At 41.9% G+C, this 20,033-nt stretch overlaps 1 protein-coding gene across 1 annotated transcript; it reads left to right on the top strand.

The window, feature by feature from the left end:
* The first annotated feature begins 280 nt into the window (after positions 1–280).
* gas7a (growth arrest-specific 7a) lies at positions 281–19,466 on the top strand. Its single transcript, XM_071528626.1, has 10 exons — positions 281–409; positions 5,172–5,261; positions 6,330–6,445; positions 8,592–8,666; positions 9,541–9,619; positions 10,958–11,089; positions 12,117–12,240; positions 15,834–15,913; positions 16,513–16,611; positions 19,275–19,466. Exons 1-10 carry the CDS (start codon positions 281–283, stop codon positions 19,386–19,388), a joined length of 1,038 nt encoding a protein of 345 aa, XP_071384727.1. The 3' UTR covers positions 19,389–19,466.
* The last annotated feature ends 567 nt before the right edge of the window (positions 19,467–20,033 follow it).

The following is a 20,033-nucleotide window of genomic DNA, read 5'->3' as shown; positions in this document are numbered from 1 at the left end:
CCGATCACCCCCCCCCCCTCCCCTCAGCCCCCACCCCCACACCAGCCCCCACTCACACTACTCACTCCTCCTCCTCACACACCTCCCCCCCCCCTCCATCCCCCACCCCCCCTGCAACGCGACTCCTCTCCGCTCACTCTGTAGCTTGGCAGCGCAGGCTGTGAGACTGAAGGCAGCCTCAGTGAGCAGCGGACAGTGAGAGTGAGAGAGAGAGAGAAAGAGAGAGCGAGAGAGAGAGAGAGGCTTTCCCAGAATAGAGGAGCAGGAGGAGGAGAGAGGGATGATGATGGAAGCCAGCTTTGACACTGAGGAGAGTTTTGACGATCCCTCCTGTCTCGCCCCGCAGCCCCCCGGCTCCGTGTCGCCGGCCAAGAGGCAGATCAAGGAGGTCAAGGAGACCAAGATAACTGTGAGTACCTCGGAGCTCCAACTCCGTCCTCCACCTCTCTCGCCTCTTCCTCTGCTGCCTTCTGCCTCTTTCTCCCCCTCTCTCTGTCTCTCTCCCTCTCTCTCTTTCCACTTCTGTTGTCTCTCTCTCCATCCTCTGAAGGAGAATCTGATGTAGCAGAAAGAACTTAATGTCTATTTTTAAAAAAAAAAAGGAATGCTTTCTTTTTGCATCATCTGCTAACATCATCTTAAATCTCACACCTCTCCAGCACACAACAGTAAATCATAATGCATTGTGGGTCCTCGTGGAGTGTGTCTGTGGAGTAGTATGGGGAACCCTCCATAGACATCCTATTGGATACAGCATTAGTCTCAATGAAGGAGCTGTCCAGGAGTCCCGCGCTAATCTTTATCTCCCGGACCGACTGGCCTTGCTCCACAGTATTGATCCTGCTGGCTTCACAAACACCTGTCAGAGATGCATTTATACTCTCAAAGATGCATTTTCAACACGATGAAATGTGTTTTTTTTTTCCTCTCCCTCTCAGTTTGCAGAAGCAGACTTTGAGCAAGAGTAGATGCCAAGTAGCCTTGCTGTGATTTTCACTGTATTGTGATGGCTTTGAAATGCCTGAAAAGCACAAAGCCTTTGTAGTTTACTGCAGACAGCTGTGGGTATTTTTAGAATCACACTGTCTTGTCTGTCAGAAAACGAAGTCATCTTGATCTCCAAGTGTTTTTCTCATCAAGATGTTGCTCAGTGTGGTACTGTAGGCACCCCTCCTCCTCCCAAAAGGGGTCCACAGATGAATCTGCGGGGCAGTGCAGGTCACACAGCACTGCAGTTGTCAGCCAGCAGTGTCTACAGCATTTGGAAAGTAAGCACTTTGTGCACAAACAACTCCCTCACCGCCTATAGTAGCAAGCATTCTGGCTACATGCTCTTCTGTAGTTATGCATACACAATCAGAACGATCGCTGATTACACCAAGCAAATTTTCAAACAAAGGAAACAAAAATGTGCATCAATCTTCAGCAGCATATATTCAGATTTACGTAAAATATCGCTTTGTCTCAAGTTGCCCTGACAGTGGCTCTGGTTATGTAATCTCGTGGTCCATAATGATGACTGTGGGAGGAGAAGAGGCGAGGAGAATGTGTGTTGGAGATGGCGCTCATGTGCTTTGCAGACAGACAGAGGTGGTTTTGTGTCTCGCAGGGCTGGTTTTGCGCTCGGTGGGCTCGCTGACCTGCTGCAGCCACGGGAGCCGTCAGTCTGGCTATTGTGAAAACCCACAGACCTGCGAGAGATGCAGCAAGTCCAGTTTCCATGGTGACAAAAGCAATAGCACTGATTAATGGGTGTTGAAATGGAAAACACTGCCATAGGAAAGGGGAAAACCATTCACATATTCACTGAATATATAATGCGTGTAGAAAAATGTTTTTTTTTCCCGGGCCTTTTCAAAGGCTTTCACCTCTCATAGATCTCAAATTCTTGACAACAATTTGCCTCGGCTTCACTTGTATCCCATGAATTCCCATGTAGTGCTGAGCCATTACGACACTTGGCAAGCAGTTTTTCTATTTTAACACAATGGATTGTGCAAAAATGTCGCCTTCTGAAAATATAGAGAGGGCAATTTCACATAATTTGACATATTTTCACATAATTTAAGTGTAAACAGGCTTCATGCATAGTCAAATATTTCTGTTGCAGTTGAATAAAATATTCAGTCAGAAATAAAAAAAACAGGTGTTTTATGGATGATGGGTGATAACAGCTGAATCCGTAGCTGTGTGGCTGCATGACGTCAGTCCAGAAAGGTGTCTTTTTGTTTGCCATGGTGCATCTTGCGTTACACAACCCTCTACAACCCTGCAGTTGTCATGGAGACACGCACATCTATGACTGGTAGCAACATGGACACCAAGGCTCCTGCATCAGATAGGAGAAGGAGCTGTAACCTTGTTTTCACCTTGCCTTCTCCATCCTGATGTGTGAATGTGACCGATACGCAGCCATCCGACTGAATGCCTCAATGTTTTTCACCTTATTAAACATTCATTCACGTGCTGTTTGACTTGTTGCTATGCTCAGTTCAGTGTAGACTCAGGGAACAGCAGCTTGGGAAGAGTGTCATCTGGCTTCGGACGGGTCGTTTTGATTGGACTCTTCCCGGAGCAGACAGTCGCACGATATTAGCGGATGTAAAATGAATCAGAGGAGAAAGGACCGGGAGAAGAAATGGCAACAGTGAGAATAGTGAGGACGTCTCAGATTGTTTTGTTATGGAGGATGGAGGAGGAGGGGGATTGGGAGGGGGGGGGGGGGGGTCCTTTACAGCAAAAGTAATTTGTCGCTTAGCAACAGTGGCGGAGCACCCTACAGTCTCATTCGCTGTAGCTGAAATCTTCAGTGCTTTTGCTTAGAAATGGGTGTGAGAGAGAGAGAGTGAGTGATGTGGAATAATGTGTTACAGAGTTGTTTGTTTGCCTGCCAAACCATTATTTTTATGTGTCTCATGGGCCATTTATTCTCAGACTATGTCATGTAATATTTCTGTCTATTCAGCAAAACAACAACAACAAAAAACAAAAAAAACAAAAAAACAAACAAAAAAAACACCAACATGTGTAATGAACCATTGCCTCTAGCTTGGCTACAAAACCCATGAGAGCGAATTTGTTTATGAATGCTGAGTGAGGACAAAATGTTCTGTTTCACTCTACAAGACTGGCACTGTTATACATTGCTGGCAGCTTAAAAAAAACATTATGTTGTGTTCATCTGAAAGGACATAATATGCCATATAAGCTACACATCTTTGGGAGTCTGGACTTTACTGTACATTGGCTCTCTTCTTCTTTCATGAGTCTTCAATGAGTCTGCAACACCTCCACCAGAATGGCTAGATCCTCCAAAAGGATTTATTACACCGCGAGTGTCATAAAGGTAATCTGTATTAATATTTCAGTCCTAACCCCGGAGCACCTCACTAAGCACCCATAAAGGAGAAGTGAGTTAGGGAGACAGCCTTGCTTTAGATAAATGGTCTCATTTCTGCTGGATGTGAGAGGGAGATAAACAACGATCATGATAGATGTGGAGCCAGTGTAATGGAAAATCTGGTGCCCATGACAATCAGTATGATCTCTCAGGCAGAAAATGAACAAAGTGACTGGTTGGCATGCGGAGTAAATCATGCCACCATTTCTTTAGATTAGAAAGTCTTACCGCGTGTCAATGTATGTGTTTGTATTGTTTGTGTGTGTCGTTTTCGGCGGTGATGTTTTATTTGTTTTGTTTCTACCACATGAGTGCATATGAATCTATCTGAATGGCAACCAGCTCACCCTCTGGGTTTTAGTGAACATACCTTTCTAGATGAGAGGAAAGCACATTACTCATCTGTTTCTGCAGTTGTTTACGGATCCTATTCAAACCAAGTGGTGCAGAGGCAGTGTAGAGAATGAGGAGGTCAGTGAAGAGTGTTCGCAGCCACTTCAGCTTTTTCATGCTGAATTTGTTAGTTAAAGCTTTATGTAGAAATACAAACATTTTATCCACCTAAATCATTAGAGAATCAATAGAGGAGAGCCCCACTACTTAGGATGCTGTAGATTCATCCTATTTACCCAAATTAAATTCTGGTGTGGACACACTCCAGCCACAGAAAGTGATGAATCAAAAGTTAAAAGTGAAATCCAAACTGTCTCCTAAACAGCAGTGAGCAGCATTAGACATTAGATTTTTTTCCTCTCTCGTCTCTTTGGTATCTTTGGTATAAAGCATCACAAACCGGCTAATTGGTAAACATGTGCGTACTGTGTGCAGTTTACTGACATCACCTTATAGGAATTCTGGGTATTGAAGTTCAAATGATTCAAACACCAACAACGTGCAAAGTTGCCCAATGCAGAATTAAATGCTAAAATATGTTACCTTTCTTTATTTTTTACATCTATATTCAATTTGCAGTGGAAAGAATTAAGCAATTCAATTAGGTCAATTTGAAATGCATTCTGAAACTGGTGTCTTTGATCAGTCTTTGTAAAGAGAGTACTGTGATGGGCTCATGCTATAAATATTGTGTTTGTGTGTGTGTGTGTGTGTGTGTGTGTGTGTGTGTGTGTGTGTGTGTGTGTTTGTTTGTCGCTGAAACAGCATGTCTGGATGCCCATGTAGTTTGCAGCAGCGGCTGACATGGCACAGAGGGTATCTTGTTGTGCCAGAAGGGAGGGCTCACAGATGGTGAACATTACATAATTGCAGCCCTAAGAGTAATTGAAGACGCTGTGGAGCAGGGAGTGTGTATTCAGTCTGAGGGCCGGCTGTGTTTATCTGCAACACCACAAATTCCCCAGTGTATAAAGCTGATTGATTCGATTTGAGGGAAGTAATGGAGAGGGGTTTTTTGTGTTTTGAGGGGGTGGGGGGTGCTCTCTGTCTCTCGCTTGCTCTCTCTCTCTCTCTCTCTCTCTCTCTCTCTCTCTCTCCCTCTCTCTCCCTGGAGGCCCATGGGTCACCTTCTGGATGACCAACATCGCCACATTCGTATGTTTACTCATGCCTGACCTTTTCCCTCTCATCAGCATCAGCCAAACGCAGCCCGGGCCTGCAACCTCGCTCTCCAAAAGACAAAACGTAAATTACAACAACTCCCACAGACTCCACTAGTCATTTCTTCCTCTGACTAGCGCAATCCACATTAAATCTCAGAGAGGTTCCTGGTTCAAATCTTTGTTTTTCCATCTGCGTTTCTCCTCTTTTGCTTCAGATCAATTGCGTCACTTTTCCTCTGCCTGGAGAAGGACCGGAGCAGCAGCTCCTCAAGCCCAATGAGTGGAGCTACTGTGATTACTTCTGGGTAAGACACTCTGCCCTTACAGACAAACCACTACCAATGACCCCTTTTATTCTTCACAGTGAAATGGGCTGATAATGATCTAATATCTTGTTATTTACCAGTACACATGATCTGTAACTATCCCTTGTGCTATATTGATGAGAGCACCTACTGAATGTAGATACCTAGCATGGATGGAGGAAAAAGGGTGAGAGATCTGATAGATTTCAGATTTCTTTATAACATGTCTTTGATGGTAAATTTATGATTCAGTTAAAAAATAAATGCTTACTTTGAATTGATATGCAAGTAAAAAAACAAGGTCCTACACTGACGGACAGCAGTAAATATGTTTTTTTGCCAGCAGTAGATGGATTCAGCGCACTCCTCCTTGTTTAACAAAGGACATAATTGGCTTTCATGGTGGAGTAGTTGGATCACAGGTGGAAGGCTGATCGACCGGCCTCTCCGCAATTGTCCGAGTACAAACACAGTGATAATCCCTGCTTCAATGCCCCCCTAGCGGGTCCTGTAATTTTCGGTTTCCATAAATTTCCATACTAAATTTGATTTGTATCCAAACTCTTGAGCCGAGGCCTGTTTCCTTCTCCTCTACTGCTATTTCGCTCCTTGCTTCTGTGCTGTTGTTTGTGCTGGTTTGTACATCCGGCGACCTGCTGCTCCAACCTGCTGTGTGAAGTAAACCTGCCACCTCTGTTCCACGGGGCGACGCACATCAGTCCCTGTCAAAAACAAGAGAGAGTGCTGCACCTCGCTGAACCCTGTTAGACATTCCTGTGCACACAAACACACACACACACACACACACACACATAGACACATCTGCCCATCAGCAAGTGACGCACACACACACACACACACACCAACGCATGCCCTCCCTGACATGCATGTGTGACTCATACATTCATGCACATAGTTTCTGACTCACCGCCCAACTCTCATTCTCACAAACTCCTACACACTCTCAAACGTAAACAACGCTGAGGTGTTATTTGACATTCTGTCCATGAACTGATAGCTGTGCATTGGTCAGTTTGTGTGTTTGAGTGACAGTCTGCTCTCCCTCAGACCGACAAGAAAGACCCGCAGGGCACCACCTCGGTGGCCGGCTTCGAGGTGCTACTGCAGAAGCAGCTGAAGGGCAAACAGATGCAGAAGGAGATGGCCGAATTCATCCACGAGAGGTAACAGACTGGAGTTTTAATTTCTCAGAAGCAGAGCTGCGCTGAAGGCGGAAATACTAAATTCATTGGGTGAGTTAAATCTCAATCGGTGGAACCAACCAAAAACGGTAATTTTAAGTTCCCATGTTTCCTAGTTGGAATTAGGAGGTTAGCGTGAACGTTTTTTCCCATTCAGAAGCTAGTAATTGTGATAACTCCCACATGACGTGAACGCAACATTAGCCAGAAAAAATGTGTTTCTTCTTTAGCTCCGCCCACTGAAGTTTTACTCAACCAATGAGATTACTCCTGCCTCCCGAGAAGCTGCCTCTGAGAAATGCTTGTAGAACTAAAGCTACAATCTGCCCTCTGTTTGTAGAAATCAACAAAAGGGAGTGTGTGAGCCGTGGAGAGAATATGCTATTATTATCTGGCCATGTCTTATCGCTTCTGATCTTGTTTTATTTTGAGCTGTGTTTAATGTGCCTTATCAGTGTTCAATAGGGCTCTTGTAGTTTTATCGCCGTGTTATCATGGTATTTATAATCCATTCCTGTGTTCTTTTGCCCTTGGGATATATGGCACCATGGAAACTTTACGATATTTATCACTTTTTTGGTCGAGGTTTGGGGGTTAAATCAGATATATTAATACATACATCAATAGATATCAACACAGGGGAGACTAATGTAGGCTCGGTGGGGCTGGTTATAGTACAAATAATTCAAGTTAGAAACGTAGGTTAGAGTGGCATTTACTATCCATCATACGTTACTGCTATGCATGCAATGCTAAATAGTGCTGAACAGTAAAGATATTACTGGTCATTTGAATCTACAAAACATAATACTGGGGGATATCAATGGATATCATAAGTTAAAAGGTTTTTAGATGACTTGCATGACTACTTACTGTATGTGGACATGTAAAACATAGAGGTCCAGATTCACTAAAGGATTGTGCAAGGAAGAGTGTCACCAAAATAACCAATCAGAAACCCATGCCCATGAGTGGAATAGCACTGGTCAAAAAATACAGCCTCTCTGCACCTGTCATGGACATGCATCGGTACATTATATGTGTAACTTGTACATATAGTACTTATTTGTAGGTGAGGCCATGCAAATCGAGCACAGTGTAGTTCCCAGAGAAGTTCAGAGCAGAGAACGCTCCAATTATAAAGGCTGCTTTAGGGTGCAAGGGTGCCAGCCTTGGTGGATTACTCTTACAGCTGAAACAAGCAATTTACACTTGCAATCGGTAATTAAGAGGGCTATTTGCTTGCGTAGTGTTTTTTTAAGGGCTTGTTTGTGCCGTAACTTGTTTCGCATAAATTTCTTAGTATATAAGACAAAACTTGCACTCTCTGTTCAAGCAACTCGGGCACAAAAAACACATAGATTGACAATCTTAGTGAATCTGGACCAGAATGTCCAAAGCAACACGAACAATAGAGAATTCAGTTAAAAGTTTTACATCCGATCCCACGCTTCTCTATATAATTAGCTCCACCTAATCCCACAAAAGCTCTATTCACGTCCCGGTCCTGGGGAGTTAATGAACGCTCCCCTTTGAGTGTACTCGCACACTGGATTCAAGAGGCTACAGTCTCCCAAATCCTTCAAGTAGATTTCTATTCAGCGCTGACCTTTATGTGTTGTTTCGGCGGGTTGCTTTGTGCCTGGAGTATCCCGACATCAGGTCTCCAGAACGGGCCTCGTGACCTTCTTTAGGTGACAGATTTACTCAGGTGTGGATGGTTAATGTGAATTTAGTGGAGGATCTGAATGTCACAAGGGGCAAAAAGATGGCTACCCTCGCTGAATGGCCCTCAGGATGCATGCATTTTCTCATTTCCCTCTCTAAAATGGAAATGTGAATGGCCATACCGAAAAATGGGGCTGTTCTATCATATATTGCTGGAGAATTTTGCAGCAGCACAATGGGATTACAGATGTAGAGGGGGGTCATGGCCGTGTCTGCCATTTGGATTTCAGCCTTTAGCAGCAATGTATTAGAAGTTTATGTCGTTCTGCTGCAGTGCTCTCCTGAAATTGTCTGTGTTTAAGCGTTTTTGGGTTTTTTTTTCGACTTCACTAAAGCAGTGCTGGCCCTCCCTTGAGCCAGGCAGCTCAGGGTTTTATATCTGTCTCTCTCACTGTTTCAGGATAAAGATTGAAGAGGAATATGCCAAGAACCTCTCCAAGCTGTCTCTGAGCCCCCTCGCCGCACAGGAGGAAGGGTGAGTGCAGAACAGCAGCAAGATAACACTGTGTGCATCTTGGACTTGCCATCTCCTTTTTTAAATCAGTATGCTGGTTTTATAATTAACAATACTGTGTCTAAAGATAGGCCTGTTTAAAAAAATACTTCCCACACTACTTTTTGTGCATTTGATTAAATGTGTTTGATGCAATTCTAAAAGATTGTTATTGGTTCTGTTTACACCATGGTTAGTTTGTCTGTCTGTCAGCAGGATAACTCAAAAACTTATAAACAGTTTTACATTAAATTTGGTGGACAAATTGACCTTGGCCCAAAGAACAATTGAATAGATTTTGGTGATGATTGGGACCTGGGATTTCTACTATTGGATGATTTTTAGCCATAATTATGAAACAAACAAAGATTTGATTTTGAGGGCTAATATTCCAAGAGTCCATCATTTTAAAAACAACACATATTAAATACACTTATACAACAACAAGAGAGAGAGAGAGAGAAAAAAGACAAATCAACATTGCTACGGAAAATGTAGCAATAATGAAAAGACAATCTTAGAGACATGAATTCCAGATATTTATGGTCCTGTGGATGAATGTCTGTATTCAGTGTTTATCCTTGGTAAAGTGAAGTGATTCTTGTGTCTACGTCTTGTATTAACAAAGACAGGGACTTGACTAAGGAATGTTTGCAGGCTCAATAAATCAATTTAACTTTGATAGGAATGATGTCTTTGGGTGTAACCAAGAGTTGGAGAATTGTTCAGCGTTGGCGGAGGTTTTATGCTCTCCGAGTGCCTTCTAGTTCTATCAGATATGCTACACCATTAAAATCACAGGTTTTATTTATTTGAAATAGATTTCAGCCCAACATTTCACTGATGTGTATTGCAGGACTCTTGGGGAAGCCTGGACCCAACTGAAGAAGAGTCTCCATGATGAGGCTGAGGTCCACCTAAAGTTCTCCAACAAGGTAAGGTCTACCTCACGTCCTAAACATTTTGGAAGCAAACTGCCCCAAACGTAACTTCAAATAAAAGTTACAGTTTTCATCAGGTAATCGGTAATCTTAAACTGACAACATTTTGAAAGGAGTCGTCATCTATTCCTGTGCGGATGCCTTGGTTTCAGAGCTTTGTGTGACTTTCAGGTCAAGTGTTGAAGAAGTGTCATCAGTTGAAGAAGTGGGATACTTGGTCTGACCGCACCCTGGGGTGACAGGCCTTGTTTGCCTCAACCTTGTCAGTGCTGACCGCAGAAAACGACCCGCCTGCAATTCAATTAGCAGCGATGCAGAAACCCTATACTGGCTTTAAATCCAGCCTTAAATAAAGCAGAGGCAGCCTCGGAGCTTTTCCCAGCCCTCTGTTGTCTAATTAATTAGTTGCGAGTCGTGACGAGCCGCCGCCCAGCAGCAGCCCGGCTCTCCCTGCGCCGCTGAAGCTCCGAGACGCGATGCCTCATCATGAGAGGGGGGCAGGTGATGTGTGGTCAGCCAGAGAGTGACAAGTCTTATAAAGAAGATGTAGAAGGCCTGGCACATTTATTTCTGAGTTTCTGATGAGCCACCTTTCAGCTACAGTTGCAAACATTTGGCGTTAGCATTAGATTAGCATTCAGCATGGAGAGCCAACAGCTAAAATAGCTTTGGGATTAGCATTCTATATAGAAAGTATTTTTTTGGTTTATTGAAGTGTCAGTCAAAGAAAAAAATAATCAAATTATAAGATTATAAGTGTTTGGTGAGTTGAAATAAAATCTGAGACTAAAACTGTAACAGTAGCCTATCCTTTTAAGATTGTTTTGCATTATGTGGGTACTACATACTACACTAGATCTATCTCATTTTACATCTTTACATTTTAGGCATTGCATTAGCCATTATATTTAAGGCATCTCACTTTGTAACATAGGAAGCAGGCCTAGGCTTTACTTAAGCATTAAGTCACAAGAAGCTGTCAGTGATCTTAGAAATGTGCCTATTTATGTAAAGCACAGTGTCAACCGATTTTAGAAAATGGTGGCACTGGTAACAAGAAAACAAAGAAAGATAATAATGAAATAATAAGAAACAATAACTCAAAAGTTATTCTTCTGCTAAGCACTGCAGTTCTTGACCAGTAGCTAAACAAAGTGGTTGCTAAGCGACACATAAGTAATGAGTGGGGATTTTCTGTTTAACACATTAATATTTCAGTGAATTGCAGTGTGATCACAGGTGTGTACAGGGTATTCTATCAGAGCTGAGGGCCGGAACCATCCATTTTACAACAGTCAGGGATCGTTACTGTACACTGCCTTGTTTTCACAGCTCCACTCTGAGGTGGAGAAGCCCTTGCTGACGTTCAGAGGCGACAACTTCAAGAAGGACCTGAAGAAGTACGACCATCACATCGCAGACCTCAGGAAGCAGCTGGCCAGTCGCTACGCAAGTGTGGAGAAGGTACTTGGCTTCTCGCATGCCGCTGCGGATCTTAACGAGAAGTTCCTCTTAAATCTTGTGTCCATCATCATAAGGTCTGTTGGCCGGATGTTCAGCTGGCCCTCTGACTAATTCTGGTTGCCAATTCATTTTGGCCTGCGACTCTCCAAACCCCAACTGGCCTGCAGTACAAACTGAACACACTTTCCCCTCACTGCTACACTGCCAGTGTGGACTCCCTACTCTGCAAGCAAGCACACACAGCATTTTCATCTTGTTGTGTTGTTGAGCTGCCAAAATATGTTGTGTGTGTGTGTGTGTGTGTGTGTGTGTGTGTGTGTGTGTGTGTGTGTGGGAGTGCTTGCTGTGCTACCTCTCATCCTAGCAACAGTGTTTATCTTACAACTGCAAGATTTGCAAACTGAATATGGTTGTACAATTAACTGAAACCTACTTAAAATATTGTCAGAAATATATTGGCCTATAATGAGACAATTAGGCTTTTTTTCTAGCTTTACATACACTATATCTGCAGCCGGCAACTTCATCTGAATTTTTAATATGTTCCTAATAAGTTAACTGTCTAATGTTGAAGTTATTCCAATCATGCAAATCATTTTTAGTCTAAAACAAACTTGTGGCTCCATCTCTCTTCCAGCTTGGATTAAACGCCCTAATCGGTGGGTTTAGGCAGACTCCATCCTGTGTGTTTTATTTTTGTTGGCGTCCGCTGAAAAAGAGATTTTGTGGGCTTACGGATCATTGCTTCTGTATGTTTACCTTTCAAACACTATTACACCATGACCTTGGAGAGCTGCCTCAGTAGAGAATATGAAGAAAGACTCTGAATTAAGCGTAGATTAAGGGATGAGACCAGGATTGGAGAGCGGATATAGGTAGCCAACATGAAAAGGCTGTAATGACTCTAGTAATAGATGTAGGTACAGTAAATCTGAGGATTATGCTGAATGACTCATATTGTTTCTTCATTCACACATCCTGCTCTACTCTTTTCGTGTGTGTGTGTGTGTGTGTGTGTGTGCTGCAGGCTCGCAAAGCCCTGGCAGACAGGCAGAAGGATCTGGAGGTGAAGACCCAGCAGCTGGAGATCAAACTCAGCAACAAGACAGAGGAAGACATAAAGAAGGCCCGGCGGAAATCCACACAAGCAGGTCAGAGGCAGAGGAGTCAGAGCTTGAAAAAGGCTGCGATCACACCAAGCGTGTTTTGAACAGTTTGAGTGTTTACTCCTCCCGGTTCGTTTTGGGCAGGTGAGAATAAATGCCATTTGAACTCGGGTGGCACCAATTAACCGCAGCGAGACGCCTGAAAATGTGAGTCTGAGTCTCTTTCCAAGAGAACTGCAGTGCGGTTTGTTAGGAGTGAGAACAGAATCATACAAACTGCAAACAACCCAATAACACAAGGGTTTATGGGTATAAAGAGACAAATGTTGACATCTAATAGCCAGCAGTCTCTCATGCTTGGAAAGTCTAGCAGAGCAAAATGAAGCGAGGGCAAACTGCAGTCTGGACTGATGCTCATATTCAGCTGTTTCTTCATGTGTTCTTAACTGGTATGAACACCAGAGGAGGGAAATTACAGCAAAAAGTGCAGACGAATCCATCATGCTCAGTTAAAGTTACGGGGACTGGAATCAGGTTTGTTTTGACTCCCTCCGCTGCCAAAATCTCTGACCTCACAGGATGACCGGTTAACAAAACTGTCCAATAAACAAGCTTCTTATGAGTCCATGTGACTTTTGTTTACAAACGTAAAGGTTTCAACTGTGGATTGGACCAAAGAAAACAAACTGTAGATGTGATCGCACCCTAAGATTCAGGAGTTAAACTCCCACAGGAGATCGGTACAAGCTGGTTCAAAGTGTAGACCCAAAGTAAACTCAATTTAAATGAGCCACTGATTATGAATTGTTCATCTTCACAAGATCAGGGCACTTTAATCAAGACTTTACAAATTACTTATACACTAGGTACATGTTACTGACAGATACATGCTCCTTCTTCAGGTCTATATAACACCAGTGAGGTGAGGGTTATGTACCCAGAATGCACTGGAAGCCTTTTCCATTTTCAGATGTGCTTAATCAACATAAAAGATGTGTTTTTTTGTATTAAGGCACCAAATTACCCTTCCCTTCAGACGCTGGCTATTCACTTCACCCACTGCTGCGTGTCTTGATGAATCAGTCCGGTTCGGTTGAGCGACCTGCAGTTATTTTGAATAAGATGCTTTGGAGGAGCCAGGCTTTTATTACTCTCCGATTGCCAGCCATTGTGCAGCCGTTGTGTAAAGTCTGGGTGGGGCTTTGTGGGTCGCTGTGAGGCATGAGGCATAACCAGCAAACCCCTTACCCACAATCCTCGGGGCTAATCCCTCGGTGTAGGTGAATAACAGTGTGTCCTGTCAATGGAAGACTTGTCTCATCCAGCAAGGCGTCCAGATACTGGGATTTGGCTGCCAAAGGTTCCTGGGTTTGAATGGAGCAGGCTGTAGACGGAGCAGAACGAATGGGATGGTGTGTGTGTGTGTGTGTGTGTGTGTGTATTTGTTGCAGTAAGGGTGCCAAGATATTTCATGCAGATGTAACTATGTGTAAAAACTCATCATCTGTATGACTCCAGTATCATAATATGATATGGGGATGTAGTGGAGGGTAAACCCGCCTACACCCAGTTTACCCTCCTTTTTATTTGCAAAATAAAGTTTAGTTTATATCTTTTTAGGCTGACATAAACCTCTATGGTGTAAAGTCATAGCATACATTACAGTAAGGAGTATCAGACTGGTGGAAGTTACAGTATATAATGATATTTTAAAGAGAAAAAAACACAAATTGTTTTTTGTTCTGAAAGTATTTCTTTTCAGATTTTCAGATTTTTGTTCATATTGGTGGTTGGTTGCCTGGTGTCTGTTGTAAACAAGGCCAATATATTAGAATCAATCAATCTTTATGGCTTAAATTCATAGTATACATTATATTGAGCAAGTCAAATTGAATGAGAAAAGGGTTTTTAAGTGATAAAGTGTGAAAAATGGTTGCCAACTGGAGGTCATAGTTTACTCACTTTTCTATTTGCCACTACATCACTGCACATGATGATACAAAATTCATTTTTCTATCAAATATTCTGCAGAGGGGGTGCAGCAAGAAATCTATAAAACCCTGCATCAAGGCATGTCTATTATTTTATGTGAACTTTTCCTGGTTTTGCACGGTTTCCTCGGCATAAACAGAAGAAAACAGAAGGAAAAGCAGAGCAAAAGCGGGAAATATGACCTGGGATGTGCGGTGTTTGAGATGTGGACATTTTAATGAAAAGGAACACGAGGCTACAAGCGTTCAAGCAGCTAATTTTCCAGCGAATGCGTGTCGCTACATCGCAGGTAGAAAAGAGCGAGGGCCGAGGTTGTAATTGCTCTGCACAGAGAACAGTGGAGGAGAGGCGCTGCGGGAAGTTCTCTCCTGCACTCAGTAGATTAGTCACAGTCCACAGCGCTAATCAATAGCGCTCATAAGCCACAGCTAAATGATGTCGGCCTTGTGTCAGTGATCACTGCTTCCCAAAGAATGAGGCAAACGTCATTACAGCTCGCTGCATACTGTGTTGTTACTGCTCAGGCTGAATCTTAATAAGTCAGCCTGATGTTTTCTGATGTTTTCCTCTGCCTAACAGTCCTGAGAGAAGATGAACTGAGCGGAAATATGCTGCAGTCCAAAGGGGAAATGACATCTAACTTTGATTTGGTTTGAGAGATAGAAAATAATCACAGAACTTGAATGGATAGAACGGTCCTTCCATTGTTTGCCTTGGTAATTTGGCTCATACACCATAAAATGGCAAATATGGAATTTTAAGGGTTGCTATGGTGACAACGTAAGTCTGGGCATTAAGATCGTAAAGTGTGTCACACTTGCTTGAGAACTATGCAGATGTGTCTGTTAGCAAACTCAACTGAAAGCCGACATTAGCGACAAGGTTAACAAACGATAGTGAAGCTCCTTTGGTCCTTGCTGTAAAACCTCTTGCCTTAGCAACTTTCCGTAAATCGGTTTATCCGGGAACTAGCCCAACAGTACACATCCAGTAAAAATGGCCGCCGCTCCAACCGTCCTGGAACTTTGATTTGAATGGGAATGACCGCTCTATCCACTCAAGTGCTGTAGAAAAAAATACATGATAAAAAAGCAATTCATGTATATTTGAGCGCAGAGGAAAGCACAAGAAAGTGCTGCTTAAAATGCTTTTATTTCCACTGTGATCCTCGAATGGAAGACGACATCACAACAGTAACTTGAAACACAGTGAAAACACAATAAAAACATCACAGGATATACATGGCACTTGCTAAAAGTTGCCTTAACACTGGTCACTTCTCAGTGTGTTCTCATGTTCTCTCTTCCCTTTTAAACATAGCTGTGGTAGGACAGTTCAATCTAAATGTAAATGTGTTATTATGCATCAACTGTGACAGCAGGAGGAATGAGTTGTGAGCGCCCTCTGCTGGCCACTAGGGGTTTTACTCCATGTGCACCGCAGCTTCTGGTACCAACAACAGACACACAGACATGACAGCAAACCACATTTCTAGAACTTTTAGAAAATCTAACGTTTTGTTTTGGGCTTTTTTAAGCTATGATCCACACTGATCAATGGATCTCAAATCAAATCCCCTGGTAAAAGTGTTTTATTATTTGCTCCTGGACTGACTGCAGGCCTTTGCTGTCCTGTGTTCCCTATAGGAGACGACCTGATGCGCTGTGTGGACCTGTACAACCAAACCCAGTCCAAGTGGTTTGAGGAGATGGTCACTACAAGCATGGTAAAACCACATTTCCCTTGCTCTGAAAATAATAATAATATATAATAACTTTATTTTTATAGTGCTTTACATGAAATAAATGGACAAAATCAAACATACAAGCAAAAGCATGGCAGAATTTGTCCAGTAAAATGACATTAAAAAAGAAAGAAAGATTGCACATTTTGGCACTAGATTAGTATTGAGCCACAAAGTGTGAGAATACAATATGTTTTGTCCATGTATCCTGTACTGAACTTTGTCACGAAAAACACTGCATTACTGTATTGATCTCAGATGTGAACGAGAGAGAACTTATTTTGTGTAATTTTATTCTTTTTTTTTTTCTTTTAACCCCTTTAAATCCCCCTTTTTTCATTTACATCCCTCATTATGTGTCTATTTTCATGTACATGTTATAAAGTTTGAAAATCCAATAAAATATGAATCCTAAAAACAAGAAAGAAAGATAAAAGATAGGTAAGACAGAAAGAAAGAAAGAAAGATAGACATAGGTAAGGAAGGAAGTAAGGACTATACTGCAGTGTAGGAAATAGGTATTGAGTGGATAAGGTGCCCAACAATATTACCTCTGACTGTTGTTTCCCTCTGGCCTGCAGGAGCTGGAGAAGCTGGAGGTGGACCGGATCGAGTGGATTCAGCAGCATCTACGCCAGTACACCACTCTGCGGCACGAAACCGACATGTTCAACCAAAGTGTGAGTTCCTTTGTCCTGTCTTTAACATTTACTGTGTCTGCGCTGGAATTGGAATTTGAAAAAAAAACCCCACAAGAAACAGAATTGGAATCGAATTGGAATTTGAAAAAAACACCCACAAGAAACAGAATTGGAATCGAATTGGAATTTCAGGAAGTTTCATTTAATTCAATGAAATTCTGTGAAATTCCATGTTTGTTTGTTTTTTCTTGCCACATAGCTGAGATTACACCTAGTGTTATATATTATCAATATTGAATTGATCCTGTGTAATATGTAATTGTAATAAATATATTATAATTGAATGTATTGTATTGCTTAACTGTCTTTTATTTGATTCATAATGTTTGATTTATAATGTTCAGCGAGTCAAGTCAACCTCTCTTAGAAGTGGAATTTCATGGAATTGAAATTGAAAATTGGAATCTAATTCTGTTCCCTGTCGTTCCAGTTCAATTCACGTTCTGTTTCCTTAGAGCTGGGTGACATTCACATTCCAATTCCAATTCCAACTCCAGGAATTGAATTGGACTTCACCATGCATTCTGAATTCAGTTCGGCTCCAAACCTGCACTGGAGTCAGATAACGGGCACAACAATGCTACAAACACATTTTGACTAAGCAGTGTGTGTTTTGGCAGTTCATCAGTGACAGGGATGTACCGCAGGGTAAACCCACCTGAACTCAGTTTATCCATCTTTTCTATTTGAGGAATAGAAGTTACTCACCTTTTTGGGCTGACATTAATCTTTATGACCTAAATTCATAGCATACATCATAGTAAGTCAAACTAGGTTATATGAGGATGGGGCCTGTTGAGGGGGGGGGGGGGGGAAGTCATAAATTAATGGTTTTCTGAAAGTATAACAGATTTTTTAATTTATCCACATTTTCAGTCTAAACATAAATGTTTGTGGCGTAAATTCATAGTGAGCAATATCAAACCGGTCTAAATTATATGAGAATATGGTATTTTAAGGGAAATGAATAGGAATAAATAGATAATAGATAATAAATAGATAATAAAATAAATACAAATAAGGAATAAATGAATGCTTTTCTGAAAATAAAGTAGATTTTTCTTTAGACTGGTGGTTATTTGCCTTATGCTGACCGCTGACTGAAGGCCACAGTTCACCCATCTTTTTATTCCCCACTACCTCACTGATTAACAAATCCGCTAAACAAACCTTTATTAGATCTCCCAGTGATGCGATTGGCTTTGACGGGATTTGTGTGCCACTTCGGCTGAGTGGAGCTGTTGTGACAGTGCGGCCCGAGCTTTTCAGCACCTCTCAGGCTCCCGGTGTCCCTCTGTCAGCCTTTCATCGGGCGGCACTTGCTATCTTAGCTGTCATCGCTCGCCGCCCCGGAGAAGCCCGGCGAGGCGCTCCGCTTATTTAGCAGGAGTACAGTAAAACCTCTGCAAATCTAACGAGACGCCGAGTGTCAGCATCCAGGCTTGTTTACCGTAACAAGGGCGCTTCCTTTCTGACTGGCTGACACGGATAATTTCATAGAGATGATAGCACGCACTTGTGATCGGCCTAATGTGATCTGCTAGTGGAGGTTAGGCTGCGAATGATATGGGTTTCTGGAGGCCGATACCGATATTTTTAGACCGAAGGTGCCCATGGCCGATATTTTGTTTTTCATGCCAAAAGATGACAAATATTAGGTGTTTGCCCCAGGATTTTATTCTTGTCAGGGTGGAAAAGTCTCTGAAACAGCAGTTAGATCATCATGGGACACTAAAACTCTCCATTAGCCTAATTAGTATATTAAATTCTTTTAGGTGGGTTAGCAGCTCCTTAAGGCAGAGAAAACTGATATACTGGATTAACCCTAGTGCTTTCAGTTGTTTTGCTATCAAAGCGTGGGTCCTATGTTCCACATATCATGTGTACTGATTAAGGGAAAGGGTTCATGCAAATGGGTATCAACTATTTAATGCTCATAATCAATATGTGACTTGTGGAAAATAAAAAGGTGGGCCAGCTGTGAGCAGTTAGCCATCATCAGAGAGCAAAGAACCACCAATATAAACAAAAATCTATCAAAATCAATCACTTAAAAACGTATTCTCATATCATTTACAACAGTGTGATACTTCTAACTATGAATTTAAGCCATAAAAAATTATGTTAGACTGAAAAGGTGGATAAGCTCTATTCTAATGTTATTCTCTAATAATATTCTGTTTACAACAGACCTATACTAAGGCAACCAACCACCAATATGAACAAAAATCTATTATACTTTCAGAAAACCATGAATTTATTATTTTTTCCCCTATCATTTAGGCCCTATCCTTATATAACCTGATCAGTTTGACTTACTATGACATGTACTATGAATTTAGCTCATAAAGATTTATGTCATGTCAGCCCAAAAAAGTGAGTAACTTCTATTCCGCATATAGAAAAGGTGGATAAACTGAGTTCAGGTGGGTTTATAACTTACTTACATATAACTTAATTCAGTTAATACTAGTATATCCATGCTTACATGCAACCAATATGCAAAAATGCTACTGCTAATGACAAATACTATACTATATCTAACATGCTGAAGCAGTAATAATGAGATAATGCCAATGTTTGATGGGATTGTTCTATGTCTGTGTGTGGGTGTGTGTGTGTGTGTGTGTGTGTGTTGTTAGACGGCAGAGCCGGTGGATCAGCTGCTGCAGAGCGTGGATCCGGCCAAAGACAGAGAGCTGTGGGTGAAGGAGCATAAAAGTGGTGAGGTCCGCCCGGTGGATATGGACATATAGACCATAACTGACCTGGGATCAGCCGTTCTGCTTTCAGTATCGACACGTCCACAGAGTCCCAGAACACTTCTACTACTACTGATCCAGGGACAGTGCATGTTCAGGCTGAAGTCTGCTCATCCTGTCTCCCTGACCGGAACAACGGGAGGAAAGCTTCACACTTAACGCAGTTAGAGTCCAGGAAAACATAAAAATACCAGCATGTTCCTTCTAAATTTTAACAGTATTATAATCTACATTAGCTTATTGAATGCCACTTAACATATTTTGTTGTTTACCTGTTGTCAAGTCAAGACTATTACAAAAATGCTATGTATTTTGAATTGTTTAGTTTAGCGCTCGTTCAGGTCACTTACTGTCAAAACCTTTTCCAATTTGGACGAACCAAACAAAAAAAACAAAAAAAAGGCTCATTATTGATATTACCTTTATTTTAGATACTGATATTGAAGCATATTGAGATATCTTAGAATGAATATGATATATTTTCATATTTTGCTGGTTCATTTTGGTGGAAGTGCATGTTTTGAATATCTTGCTTTTACTGTACATGGAGAACTGCACAGTTTGTGGAATCATGATGGTTGTTTTGGTATAGTGCAAGAGTCTGATTGGTTGAATAATTTACACAAGGTTTTCTGTATC

The sequence above is a fragment of the Centroberyx affinis genome, unplaced genomic scaffold (assembly GCF_046629955.1).
Source record: "Centroberyx affinis isolate AG114_WGS23_722 - 3 ecotype Tasmania unplaced genomic scaffold, CSIRO-AGI_Caff_v1 ptg001691l_1, whole genome shotgun sequence".
NCBI classification, from domain to species: domain Eukaryota; kingdom Metazoa; phylum Chordata; class Actinopteri; order Beryciformes; family Berycidae; genus Centroberyx; species Centroberyx affinis.
Note: the sequence above shows the minus strand (reverse complement) of the source record. Positions and strands in the feature narration are given on the sequence as shown.

Excerpts from the sequence above, each read along its gene's own strand:
- gas7a (XM_071528626.1), top strand. The coding sequence starts at position 281 with ATGATGATGGAAGCCAGCTTTGACACTGAGGAGAGTTTTGACGATCCC. Across the intron at positions 5,262-6,329 it reads GCTACTGTGATTACTTCTGG|ACCGACAAGAAAGACCCGCA; the intron begins GTAAGACACTCT and ends GCTCTCCCTCAG. Across the intron at positions 8,667-9,540 it reads CTCGCCGCACAGGAGGAAGG|GACTCTTGGGGAAGCCTGGA; the intron begins GTGAGTGCAGAA and ends TGTGTATTGCAG.